The sequence below is a fragment of the Hippopotamus amphibius genome, chromosome 1, assembly GCF_030028045.1.
Source record: "Hippopotamus amphibius kiboko isolate mHipAmp2 chromosome 1, mHipAmp2.hap2, whole genome shotgun sequence".
NCBI lineage: Eukaryota > Metazoa > Chordata > Mammalia > Artiodactyla > Hippopotamidae > Hippopotamus > Hippopotamus amphibius.
In genome coordinates this window covers 29,270,770-29,284,736 of record NC_080186.1, presented here as the reverse complement: position 1 = coordinate 29,284,736, position 13,967 = coordinate 29,270,770, and the positions used below count along the sequence as shown (strand labels likewise).

Here is a 13,967-nt window from a genome sequence, read left to right as displayed (position 1 = left end):
AATAAGCGACACATCTGGCACATGAACTCAGGGCACGAAGTGTTTTATCTGCAACCCACATCTCCAGCCACCTGGACATCTGTGTTCTGCTCCCACCCCAAGTTGGTGGCTCCTGGGCCCTGGGCCCTCTGCCCTCTCCCTCCAGCCTCCAGCCCCAGCCCCAGCCCCTGCCCTGGTTCTTTTTTCTCTAAATTCTAACAAGGTGTAAAGCGAAACTTCTCCGAAGAAGCAATTTAAGATCCAAGGACTTGGTTTCGGCCTTGTTCTCTCTTGAGTCTTCTTTGAAAGCCTTTCCCCCACCCTGCTCCTTTTCATTCCCTCCTCCCATACAGAGACAGACCAAAGGAGAGGATGCGAGAGAGGAAATTGTCCTGCCTCCGAAGCCCTTTGCTGCCGGCAGGCCTGGTGCTGCCTGCCTGCTCACCCAGCCGGCAGCCCAGCCTGCCACAGAGAGACCTTCATTATGTCTCTTGTCTCTAATGGTCTAACAAGCCTTTGAAAGCCAGGAGCCATTCTCCGGAGCTCTCACCGTAATTTTAGCAGCTCCAGCCGGCCTCTTGGTTCCCCACCCCCTCGAAAATAGCTCGAGATTTTCCAGCATCAGCTTTGCTCGTTTGATGTTCATCCCATCCCCCTCCAAGGCCTGGCCTTTCATCAGCTGCTGGCAGGCAAGCCTGCTTCCCACCCCCTACCTCCTGGCCAGGCAGGTTGGAGCCCCCCTCCCAAGGGTAGGCTGGGAAGACTTTCTGGAAAAGATGGGATTTCTGGAGCTGCCGGAATGACACGGGACGCTAGAGAGAGAGGAGAGGGACAAGGGTCTTGGCCACAGAGCCATGAACAGCATCATAGGACAACCGTTACACAGTGCAGCACTTCCACAGCACAGTTCACACCCATCCTGTCAAATCCTTACAGCAGTCCTGTGATGTCACTATAATTATCCCCACTCTACAAAGGCAGAAACTGAGGCTCAGAGGGGTTAAGTCTTTGCCCAAAGTCAGAAAGCCTTTTCTTACAGAGTTGGGCTGCAAACCAAGACTTGCCTGACTTTAAATCACACACACACAGGAAGCATGAGGGAGTGAAGCAGGCTGGGTGGTAGGCAGCAGGGAGTAGTGGGGACTGAGGCAAACTTTAGCACACTCCTGGAGAAAATGGTCATTATATCAGCTCCAACAGACTGTGCTGAGCAGGAATGCAGGCCAGTGCTGCAGGGATCATGATTTTAAAGAGAGGTTCAAAATACAGCTGATTCACTTTGGTGTACCTCAAAAGCTGGTACAAGAGTGTGAAGCAATTATATTCCAATAAAGAGCTAAAAAAAAAAAAAGAGAGAGAGGTTCAGATTTTCACGTGATGCCTCATGGCTTTTATAAGTAGCCACTAATTCACTTTTTTATGGCACTGTTGAGGTCCAGCATAACCCATCTGCAGTGTGGATGTGGTCCTCTGTCCCCTCCCCTCATGTGGCCTGTGTCCTTTGGACCACTCCATGCTGACTGCCGAAGAGCTGGACACAGCTGCCCAAGAGATGGGGTCTGCAAAGGGTGGGCAGGTGTCCAGGCCCCCTCTGGGCAGCTCCAGCAGCGCACAGAGATGTCCATCATGCAAACTGGCCTCCCTGTGCCTGTCTGGCATCAGGGGTCCAGGCATTGACCAAGGCCTTTCTCTGCCACCAGGAGATTCTGCTTCACGCTCAGTGAGAAAAAAGGGAGGGAGGGAGGATGCTTCTCACCACAGAGAGCGGTACATTTGGCACCCACGACGAGGAGATAATCCTAAGTGCCTGACTCCAGAGGCGGGGCTAAGGGCGAGCCACCAGTCCAGCCCCCAGGAGTCACATTCCGACCAAATCCAGTACAGATGAGAGTCCCAGAGAAGAGGTGGTCCCAGCCACAGTCGGTGCTCTGTCAACACCTCTATCCGGGGGCTGGAGTTTAGCCTTCTCCCCTGAGGGGAGAGAGAGCATCTCCAGGTCAGCCTCTACTAGCTCCAACTTACTTGCAAGACTAGGAGAACCCCTTGTAGCCAGAAGCCATAAATCCGATATCCATCACTCACTTCAGTGGCACCTTCCCATCCCACTCCTCTTACCTTCTGTGGCATTGGAGTTCGAATCTGTTCCCTCCCACCCACTGACCGCAGCATCACCGTCACCTAGACTGCTCCAAGCCACCTCCCCACGTGTAGAGTGGGTGCCTGCTGCACTGTCGGCCTCCCAAGGGGTAGTGAGGACCCATGTCTATAACAGTACTTGATAACCAAGAGGCCCATTTGAGACCAGTTATTTTTATCCTGGTAAGCAATTCCATCTCTGGGAATTTATCCTATTGAAAGTTACCACTGAGCCCCACTTAACAGTTCACCCAGATCTAGAAAGCCTTCTCAGCAAAGCCCTAGACAAGGCTGCCCTTTGGCCTAGGTACCTGTAGAAGTATGGCCAAGTGTGCCACAGTGAAAACAGGGCCAGCCTAACTGCCATCAAAGAGGAATGGTTAAAAACACCTATTAACTAAAAAAAGTGATACGAATAACCTTATTTACAAAACATAAATAGACTCACAGACATAGAAAACAAACTTAGGGTTACCAAAGGGGATAGTAGGAGGTGGGCAGGAGAGATAAATTAGGGATTTGGGGTTAACACTTATACACTACCATATATAAAATAGGTAAACCACAAGGACCTACTGTATAGCACAGGGAACTGTACTCAATATCTTGTAATAACCTATAATGGAAAAGGATCTGAAAAAGAATATAGATATGGAGTTGAATCACTCACTATATATATATATGGAACTGAATCACTGTCACTAGAATATGTATATGAAATTGAACCACTATCACTATATGAATCACTTTGCTGTACACCTGAAACTAACACAACGTTGTACATCAACTATACTTCAGGTTTTTTTAAATGTATTTAAAAACACCTAGTAAGTAGTTATAGAGAATAAAGGAGATCTGGAAGAAATGATCTGGAAAGAGGCTGGTGACTTATTAAGTGAAAAGCCAAGATTGAAGACAGCATTATGGTACAATATGATTTTTGTGTGTGTTAAAAAATTATCACATATATCATATATATATTTTACGTATGTGTGTGTGTACATTAAAAAAGCAGGGTTCATGAGATCTCATCAGCAGTCATCTTACTTTGTCTCTCACCCACCTTCCAGTGCATTCAGAGGTGAAGTTCTTTGCCCCGGTGAAAGCTCTGCCGGGACCTGTCACCTTTTGGCTCCCTTCCAGAGCACAGAAACCCTAGGTCTCTCTCTAAACCACAAACACACTTTTTCAATTCAAAAGTTAGACAGCTGAGTGCAGTATTGTCCTCAACATTTCTTTTTTTTTAAAGAACTTTTATTGAGATACAGTTGACATACAATAAACTGCATATATTTAAAGTGTACAATTTGATTTTTTTTTCTTATTAGTAATGTATATATGGCAATCCCAATCTCCCAATTCATTCCCTCACAATCCTCCCCTTTCTCCACTTGGTGTCCATATGTTTGTTCTCTACATCTGTGTCTCTATTTCTGCCTTGCAAACCAGTTGATTTGTATCATTTTTCTATATTCCACATATATGTGTTAATATACGATATTTGTTTTTCTCTTTCTGACTCACTTCACTCTGTATGACAGGCTCTAGGTCCATCCATGTCTCTACAAGTGCCCCAATTTCGTTCTTTTTTACAGCTGAGTAATATTTCATTGTATATATGTACCACATCTTTTTTATCCATTCATCTGTCGATGGACATTTAGGTTGCTTCCATGACCTGGCTATTGTAAATAGTGCTGCAATGAACATTTAAGTGCCTGTGTCTTTTTGAATTATGGTGTTCTCTGGGTATAGGCCCAGTAGTGGGATTGCTGGGTCATATGGTATCTCTATTTTTAGGTTTTCACTGAACCTCCATACTGTTCTCCATAGTGGCTGGATCAATTTGCATTTCCACCAACAGTGCAAGAGCATTCCCTTTTCTCCACACCCTGTCCAGCATTTACTGTTTGTAGATTTTCTGATGATGCCCATTCTAACCGGTGTGAGGTGATACCTCATTGTAGTTTTGATTTGCATGTCTCTAATAATTAGTGATGTTGAGCAGATTTTCATGTGCATCTTGGCCATCCGTATGTCTTCTTTGGAGAAATGCCTATTTAGGTCTTCTGCCCATTTTTGGATTGGGTTGTTTGTTTTTTTAATATTGAGCTAGATGAACTGTTTATATATTTTGGAGATTAATCCTTTGTCTGTTGATTCATTTGCAAATATTTTCTCCCATTCTGAGGGTTATCTTTTCGTCTTGCTTATAGTTTCCTTTGCTGTGCAGAAGCTTTGAAGTTTCATTAGGTCCCACTTATTTATTTTTGTTTTTATTTCCATTACTCTAGGGAGTGGATCAAAAAAGAGCTTGCTGTGATTTATGTCGAAGAGTGCTCTTCCTATGTTTTCCTCTAGGAGTTTTATAGTGTCTGGCCTTACATTTAGGTCTTTAATCCATTTTCAGTTTATTTTTGTGTATGGTGTTAGGGAGTGTTCTAATTTCATTCTTTTACATGTGGCTGCCCAGATTTCCCAGCACCACTTATTGAAGAGGCTGTCTTTTCTCCGTTGTATATCCTTGCCTCCTTTGTCATAGATTAGTTGGTTGTAGTTTATCTCTGGGCTTTCTATCCTATACCATTGATCTATATTTCTGTTTTTGTGCCAGTACCATACTGTCTTGATCACTGTGGCCTTGTAGTATAGTTTGAAGTCAGGAAGCCTGATTCCACCAACTCCATCTTTCCTTCTCAAGATTGCTTTGGCGATTTGGGGTCTTTTGCGTTTCCATACAAATCGTAAAATTTCTTGTTCTAGTTCTGTGAAAAATGCCATTGGTAATTTGATCGGGATTGCATTGAATCTGTAAATTGCTTTGGGTAGTATAGTCATTTTCACAATGTTGATTCTTCCAATCCAAGAATATGGTATGTCCTTCCATCTGTTTTTGTCATCTTTGATTTCTTTCATTAGTGTCTTATAGTTTTCTGAGTACAGGTCTTTTACCTCCTTGGTTAGGTTTATTCCTAGGTATTTTATTCTTTTTGTTGCAATGGTGAATGGGATTTTTCCTTAATTTCTCTTTCTGATCTTTCATTATTGGTGTGTAGAAATGCAAGAGATTTCTGTATGTTAATTTTGTGTCCTGCAACTTTACCACATTCATTGATTAGCTCAAGTAGTTTTCTGGTGGCATCTTTAGGATTTTCTATGTATAGTATCATGTCATCTGCGAACAGTGACAGTTTGACTTACTCTTTTCCAATTTGGATTCCTTTGATTTCTTTTTCTTCTCTGATTGCTGTGGCAAGGACTTCCAAAACTATGTTGAATAGTAGTGGCGAGAGTGGACATCCTTGTCTTGTTCCCGATCTTAGAGGGAATGCTTCCAGTTTTTCACCATTGAGAATGATGTTTGCTGTGGGTTTGTCATATATGGCCTTTATTATGTTGAGGTAGGTTCCCTCTATGCCCACCTTCTGGAGAGTTTTTATTATAAATGAGTGTTGAATTTTGTCACAAGCTTTTTCTGCATCTATTGAGATGATCATGTGGTTTTTTATCCTTCAATATGTTAATATGGTGTATCACATTGATTGATTTGCATATATTGAAGAATCCTTGCATTCCAGGGATAAACCCCACTTGATCATGGTGGATGATCCTTTTAATGTGTTGTTGGATTCTGTTGGCTAGTATTTTGTTCAGGATTTTTGCATCTAAATTCATCAGTGATATTGGTCTGTAGTTTTCTTTTTTTGTAGTATCTTTGTCTGGTTTTGGTATCAGGATGATGGTGGCTTCATAAAATGAGTTTGGGAGTGTTCCTTCCTCTGCAATGTTTTGGAAGAGTTTGAGAAGGATGGGTGTTAGCTCTTCTCTAAATGTTTGATAAAATTCACCTGTGAATCCATCTGGTCCTGGACGTTTGTTTGTTGGGAGATTTTTAATCACAGTTTCAATTTCATTACTTGTGATTTGTTCATATTTTCTATTTCTTCCTGATTCAGTCTTGGAAGGTTATACCTTTCTAAGAATCAGTCCATTTCATCCAGGTTGTCCATTTTATTGGCATATAGCTGCTTGTAGTAGTCTCTTATAGTGCTTTTTATTTCTGTGGTGTCCATTGTAACTTCTCCTGTTTCATTTCTAATTTTATTGATTTGAGTCCTCTCCCTCTTTTTCTTGATAAGTCTTGCTAGAGGTTTATCAATTTTATTTATCTTCTCAAAGAACCAGCTTTTAGTTTTATTGATTTTTGCTATTGGTTTCTTTGTTTCTATTTCATTTATTTCTGCTCTGATCTTTATGATGTCTCTCTGTCTACTCCCTTTGGGTTTTGTTTGCTCTTCTTTCTCTAGTTTCTTTAGGTGTAAGGTGAAATTGTTCACTTGTGCTTTTTCTTGTTTCTTGAGGTAGGATTGTATTGCTATAAACTTCCCTCTTAGAACTGCTTTTGCTGCATCCCATAGGTTTTGGATCATTGTGTTTTCATTTGTCTCTAGGTATTTTTTGATTTCCTCTTTGATTTCTTCAGTGATCTCTTGGTTATTTAGTAGCATATTATTTAGCCTCCACGTGTTTGTGTTTTTTACATTTTTTTTCCTGTAATTGATCTCTAATCTCATAGAGTTGTGGTCGGAAAAGATGCTTGATATGATTTCAACTTTCTTAAATTTACCAAGGCTTGATTTGTGACCCAAAATGTGATCTATCCTGAAAAACATTCCATGTACAGTTGAGGAGAATATGTAATCTGTTGTTTTTGGATGTAATGTCCTATAGATAGCTATTAAATCAAGCTGGTTTATTGTGTCATTTAAAGCCTGTGTTTCCTTATTAATTTTCTGTCTGAATGATCTGTCCATTGGTGTAAGTGGAGTGTTAAAGTCTCCCCCACTATTATTGTGTTACTGTCAACTTCCTCTTTCATAGTTGTTAGCATTTGCCTTATGTATTGAGGTGCTCCTGTATTGGGTGCATATATATTTATAATTATCTCCTCTTCTTGGATTGATCCCCTGATCTTTATGTAGTGTCCTTTCTTGTCTCTTGTAACATTTTTTATTTTAAAGTCTATTTTATCTAATATGAGTATCACTACTCCAGCTTTCTTTTGATTTCCATTTGCATGGAATATCTTTTTCCATCCCCTCACTTTCAGTCTGTATGTGTCCCTATGTCTGAAGTGGGTCTCTTGTAGACAGCATATATATGGGTCTTGTTTTTGTGTCCATTCAGCCAGTCTGTGTTTTTTGGTTGGTGCATTTAGTCCATTTACATTCAAGGTAATTATCGATATCTATGTTCCTATTACCATTTTCTTAATTGTTTTGTTTTTGTTTTTGTAGGTCCTTTTCTTCTCTTATGTTTCCCACTTAGAGAAGTTCCTTTAGCATTTGTTGTAGGGCTGGTTTGGTGGTGCTGAATTCTCTTAACTGTTGCTTATTTGTAAAGCTTTTGATTTATCCATCAAATCTGAATGAGGGGCTTCCTAGGTGGTGCAGTGGTTAAGAATCCGCCTGCCAGTGCAGGGGAAAAAGGTTCGATCCCTGCTCCAGGAAGATCCCATGTGCCACGGAGCAACTAAGCCCATGTGCCACAACTATTGAGCCTGCACTTTAGAGCCCATGAGCCACAACTATTGAGCCCATGTGCTGCAACTACTGGAGCCCATGTGCCTAGAGCCTGTGCTCTGCAACAAGAGAAGACACGGCAATGAGGAGCCTGCACACCACATTGAAGAGTAGCCCCCACTCACCACAACTAAAGAAAGCCTGCGCACAGCAAAAAAAGACCCAACACAGCCAATAAAATAAATAAATAATAAATATATATATATATTTTTAAATCTGAGTGAGATCCTTGCTAGGTAGAGTATTCTTGGTTGTAAATTCTTCCCTTTCATCACTTTAAATATATCGTGCCACTCCCTTCTGGCTTGCAGAGTTTCTGCTGAGAAATCAGCTGTTAACTTTATGGGAGTTCCCTTGTATGTTATTTGTCATTTTTCCCTTGTTGCTTTCAGTAACTTTTCTCTGTCTTTAATTTTTGTCAGTTTGACTACTATGTGTCTTGGCGTGTTTATCCTTGGGTTTATCCTGCCTGGGACTCTCTGTGCTTCCTCGACTTGGGTGGCTATTTCCTTTCCCATGTTGGGGAAGTTTTCAACTATAATCTCTTCCAATATTTTCTCAGGTCCTTTCTCTCTCTTCTTCTTCTTCTGGGACCCCTATAGTGCGAATGTTGGTGCATTTAGCATTGTCCCAGAGGTCTCTTAGTCTGTCTTCAGTTCTTTTCATTCTTTTTTCTTTATTCTTTTCCACATCAGTGATTTTCACCATTCTGTCTTCCAGGTCACTTATTCACACTTCTGCCTCAGTTAATCTGCTGTTGGTTCCTTCTAGTGTATTTTTCATTTCAGTTATTGTGTTGCATATCTCTGTTTGCTTGTTCTTTAATTCTTCTAGATCTTTGTTAAACTTTCCTTGCATCTTTTCAACCTTTGCATCCAGTCTTATTTCAAAGTCCTGGATCATCTTCACCATCATTATTCTGAATTCTTTTTCTGGAAAGGTGCCTATCTCCTCTTCATTTAGTTGTTTTTCTGGGGTTTTATCTTGTCCCTTCATCTGGTACAAAGTCATCTGCCTTTTCATTTTCTCTTTCTGTGGCTGTGGTTTTCAGTTCCACAGATCAAAATACTGCTGATACTGCTTGATACTGCTGTCTTCCCTCTTGTGGAGGAAGCTATCTAAGAGGCTCGTGTGTGCTTCCTGATGGGAGGGACTGATGGTCTGTCCTCAACATTTCTGTCTTCATTCACAGATCAGACTTCTCCCGTCACCCTCATGTGGGCCCCCTTTGGCAGTGTCTCCTTGGTCAGCCTACTCCCTTGCTCAGCACCTGGTCTTATAGCAGCCCCTGCCCCATGGCTTCTCCCTGTTGGAGTCCCATCACCCTTCTTGGATAGGAGTCAAGGTGGATCTGGGCTGGATCTCTCTTCTACATGGGCCCATCTGGTCCAGAGAAACATCCTTAGCCCTGACCACGTCTGGGCCTGCAGGACAGTGCCATGCAGCAAGGACTCACCCTACCGCCTCACCTAGGAAGCACGCATCAGCCCAACCCCTGCCCTCCAGGCTTCCCAGGTGGTATCCATCACATCCACTGCTTACAGAGCCATCCCGAGCTTCCCTAGCTGCCCTGTGGAAGCTGCTCTCCCTCGACTTCACCAGGGGAATGCAGGGGCCCCTGAATGTACAGCTCTCCAAAGGCTTTCTCTAAAACCCTCCTCACAACAGCCTCTCATCTCCACTCTCTTCATCCTCTATCTCTTCCTTGTGGATTTTTAGAGCCTCTAACCAGTTCATGGTCATTCCCTTTGAAAATCCCCATCTTGGTTTGAAGTCTCACTTTGCAATTTCCTATCTGGAGGATCTTCCCACTTTGTGAAAACAAAATTCTTCTCATGTGAGCATCAGTGATCAATGTTTAATTTACTAAAGCTTTTAGAAGGGGGATGGAAAGTCACAACATCACACTTAAAGCTCAACACACTTTAAAAAACAAAGCAAAATTCTATCAGACATGTCTCTGCTTCCAGGTCTCTCATCTCAGCCTCTGACTCCACACCAACCACACCAGCCACTCCAGCCTGGTGGGGACGTTCTCCAGAGTCTCTCAATCTCTCCAGCGTTCTAACTTCCTCCAGCTTACATTTCCTCAACTGCAATTCATGCAGTAAACAAAGGTCCCCCCAACCCCAGTTATCAGGATTTCTCTCCCTTAGAATGCAGTGGGGGGCTTTAAATAACATTTTTTTCCTGTTATACATGTATTTGTATATTCAGAGAGAAAAATCTGAAAAAAGTGTATAACACATTGTTCTTCCCAGGAGGTGGGATTTTGGCATACTTTCACTTTCTCATTGTAGTCTATACTGTTTGAATATTTTATAAAGAGTGTGTTTTACTATTTTTCCATTTTAAGGTTTTTTTAAAGTATACAAGTAATTCAAAAGCCTGTTCTCATTTTCAAAATTTGTGTAATACATACAAAGCAACAGGGTCCCATGAAATTTCTTCTGTCATTTAACACCCCTCCCCAGAGGTAAACAGTGCTATTTTTTAAGATATGGATCCTTCCAGGCTCTTTATATGCATTTATATACAAATGTCCATAAATAGGTATGCAACTATGTCTTCAGGACTCTACATAAATGTGATCATATTGTTCTTATTTTTATCACGTTTTTTAAAAAAACCAAACAATATGTGTTGAAGATCTTTCCCTGTTGGTACGTCTCATCTAACAGCTGCGTGATGTTTCAAAGTACGATCGTGGCATAGTTTATTTAATCATTCCTCTACTGAAGGACATTTAGGTTGTTTCCAGTTTTTCGCTATTACAAACAATGCTTTGATAAACACCCTCGCTCACTTCTCTTTATGCTCCTGTAGGAGTGTTTTGCCTAGGATGGATAATGAGTTGCAGAATTGCTAGGTTGAAGGGCATGTGCACTTGTAATTTTAAGAGATACTGCTGAATTACTTTTATCACCAGAAAAGGGCACTAACAGTAAAGAACGAGAAGCAAAATGGCCCTGGTTCCCCATTCCCTGCCTCCCCAGCAGAACAATGAGGGAATTGACGCTAAAGGGGCTCGGCACAGCACTGATCGCTAAACCGCCGGCTTGTGTGACTCGGACACCCCTTCCCTCCCATCTCCCCACGGCCTCGCCTCCTTGCCCCCCTCTTCCTGCTGCAGGTTCAGCCCCTACGAGTGGTATGATGCTCACCCCTGCAACCCTGGCTCTGAGGTGGTAGAAAATAACTTCACTCTGCTGAACAGCTTCTGGTTTGGAATGGGGTCCTTGATGCAGCAAGGTATGTGTGCCTTCCCCAAGCAGCCTCCTCTCCCAGGTCAGCACAGCCAGCCCCACCCTGCAGGGCAGACTCAGACCTGCCAAGCCCTCAGAAGGTTGGAAACACCTGGGTGCTCAGGTGTGCGCTCTTTCCCAGGTCCCCAAGCTCTACCACTACTGCGGCTGGAACGGTTCAATGTCTGAGGCTGAAGCATATAAGCCATGCCCACCCATAGCATGCGGGGCTCACCCCCAGCCCCTCCTGCTCCAGCCGCGATGGACATACAGCATCCTGTCTGCTGGGGCCAACCCCACAGATGGCCTCACCGCCGCAGAACCTGGCTGAGCAAAGTTGGGCTGAGGAATGGGGGACGACTGGAGACAGGCAGGCTGGGTGGCAGGCCATTGCAGGAATGAGCTGATGATCCCTGAGCTGGGGTAGTGGCCATGGGGGTGGAGTGAGATGAACTATGAGAATTCAGAATGTAGCAGGAACTGGACTCTGGGGAGCCTGGTAGTCGAAGGGGCATGTCTGAGGTGGGGGCATTAACCTCAGTACATCAGAGCTGGTAAACACAGAAGGACGCCACTTTGCTTACATCCTCTTGAGGGAGGTTTGGGATACTGCACCTACCCCCAGCTGGTAGCCCACCTTTTGGAAAGATTTGCAGCTGCTCAGATATCTCAGAAAGCAGAGCACCTGCAAGGAGCATAGTGCAGAGACACCAGGGGCTGGAGGGCAAGCACAGGGGGAGGGAACCCCAGCCAGGAAAGACCCCCAGAAGAACCCCCCCCCAAGCCCTGATGGCCAGGAGCCAAGTGCTCATTGCCTCTGCTCATTGCCTCTGCTCATTGCCTCTGCTTACCGAGTCACGTGTCAGAGCCTCTTCTCTTGGGGAATGGGGAGGGGGGTGAGGACCAAAGCCTCTGCCTGGGTTAGGGTCCCACAGAGGGACAGTGGGCAACAAGGCTGCCAGGGGAGGAAGGGGATCCAAGGGACAAAGAATGTGTGTATCCTCACTCATCTGTGTGTATCCTCAAGGCCCAGCACAAACCCTGGTCCTCAGTAGATATACATGAGCAAATGCCGAAGGAATGAATGACTAACGTTATCTCAGTGTCTCCTGAGTGCCCACTACATGCCAAGCCCCGTGCTGGGCATTTGAATGAAGGACCTCCAACCTGAGCAAACTCCCAGCCATGACAGAGGCCAGGGCGGGGGTCCACCAGAGCCTGGCAGAGCTCACCAAGCAAGCAACTAGAATAAGTCATTCTCCCTTTGGGGGCAACTCTAGCCCCCTGCTTGAGGAGGGCCAGGCAGATGAAGCTGGAGGTGGGGGTGGGGGAGCATGGTCTCCAGCAGCGGGGAAGTGACAGGCGGCTTTAGAGGGAAGCGCCTCCTTCTGTCCCCATCATTAATGAGTGTCCTGAAGCCTCCCCTGCGTCTTCGTTCATCATTTCTGTTCAGGGACAGTTGGGAAAGACCTGGAGGCCCCTCAATGCAGTAATAGCTTCCCTTCCACCTCCTGCTGCTATTCAGAGGACTGGTCCCTGATGTATTCCCCGTGAGCTTTTGATTAGGAGGGAGAAAAGTAGTTATGTATTTGAAAAACTCTCCCTTGAGTGATTTCTTTGAGAAAAAAAAAAAAATCATCCATATCAAAGCAGACGCTTTTCAGATGGCAGGTCCAAATATTCTGGAAAGTTCAGGAGTCACTTGCTATTTAAATCTCTTGAAAGCCGCCTAGTTAATTACTTCAGTTAGAAGGTTTCAGCTAAATTGTGCTCCGCACCCAAGGTGGGGGAAGAAGAGTGATCTATTTCAGCAAAGAGCTTCAAAAAATGTTGATTTCTCTCCCCCTGCAAAGCATCGTATAGCAATCTTATATTTGTATACCACTTGTATTTCCAGCACAATTTTTTCCTCAAATTATGTCATTGCAGCAGCATCGTGGTATGTGTGTGAGGCCGGGACAGAGGAAGCATGATTCTCCTTGCTTTGTAGAATCCCAGATAGGGAAAGTGTCTGGCACAAGATGAAACAGAGAGCTAAGAGCAGGATTCACTGAAGAACCCAGGGGTCTGATTTCTAGGTTTTCGGAACCTGGGACCACACAGCGGGGTCCATAGATAGGCATCAGAGGGCCTGACAAGTCTGTGAAATGTTGTGCATGTGTGTGTTGTTCTTGAGTAGTGGTTCTTAAATTTTAGCCCAAATCAGGATCACCTGGAGGGCTTTTCAAAGCCCAGGTTGCTGGGCTCCACTCCTGAAGTTATTGATTCAGTAGGTCCTGGGGTGGGGCCTGAGAATGTGTACTTCTAACAAATTCCCAAGAGATGCTGATGGTCCAGGAACTACACTTTGAGAACCACTGGTCTAGGGAAGAGGTCTCAGCTGTTACTAGATTGTCAGTGGAGTCCCATGATCCAGAGGACCCAAGCAGCCCAGTTCTGGGCATTGTCAGGGACCACCTGTCTCCTCCCTCCTCCCAGGGTCTGAACTGATGCCCAAAGCCCTGTCCACGCGCATCATTGGTGGCATCTGGTGGTTCTTCACGCTGATCATCATCTCCTCCTACACGGCCAACCTGGCTGCCTTTCTGACTGTGGAGCGCATGGAATCACCCATTGACTCTGCCGATGACCTGGCCAAGCAAACCAAAATCGAGTATGGGGCTGTCAAGGATGGGGCCACCATGACCTTCTTCAAGGTGAGACCCTCTCCCTCTCTTCACTGTCCTTCCCTAACCACACAGAGCCAAAGGGCCAGAAATCCCCAGGGCTCAACCCCTCCCTGTTTGGGACCAGTTGACTGTCAGTGTAGTGATGAGCCCATCCGGACTGGTCCCAGCACAGATCATAGAAGTTTCCAGACCTGGGACAAGCGGTGTGAATATGCTATGTTTCCGTAAATCATCAGAGGACAGGTGGAGAGAGGAGGATGGAAAGGGGGGAAGGAGAAGCATGCCCAGACACACGAACAGGCCCTGGGGCCAGTGGGCTCCTTGCCCTTGGCTTTGCATTACAGTGGCATCCATCT

General features: G+C 44.5%; 1 protein-coding gene across 1 annotated transcript in view; it reads left to right on the top strand.

Moving 5' to 3' along the window:
* GRIK3 (glutamate ionotropic receptor kainate type subunit 3) overlaps positions 1–13,967 on the top strand; it is a 235,422-nt gene that overhangs the window by 207,739 nt on the left and 13,716 nt on the right. The window contains exons 12-13 of the mRNA XM_057744441.1: positions 10,831–10,949; positions 13,421–13,638. Of these exons, the coding sequence (XP_057600424.1) occupies positions 10,831–10,949; positions 13,421–13,638 (337 nt within the window). The remainder of the gene's footprint in view (positions 1–10,830; positions 10,950–13,420; positions 13,639–13,967) is intronic.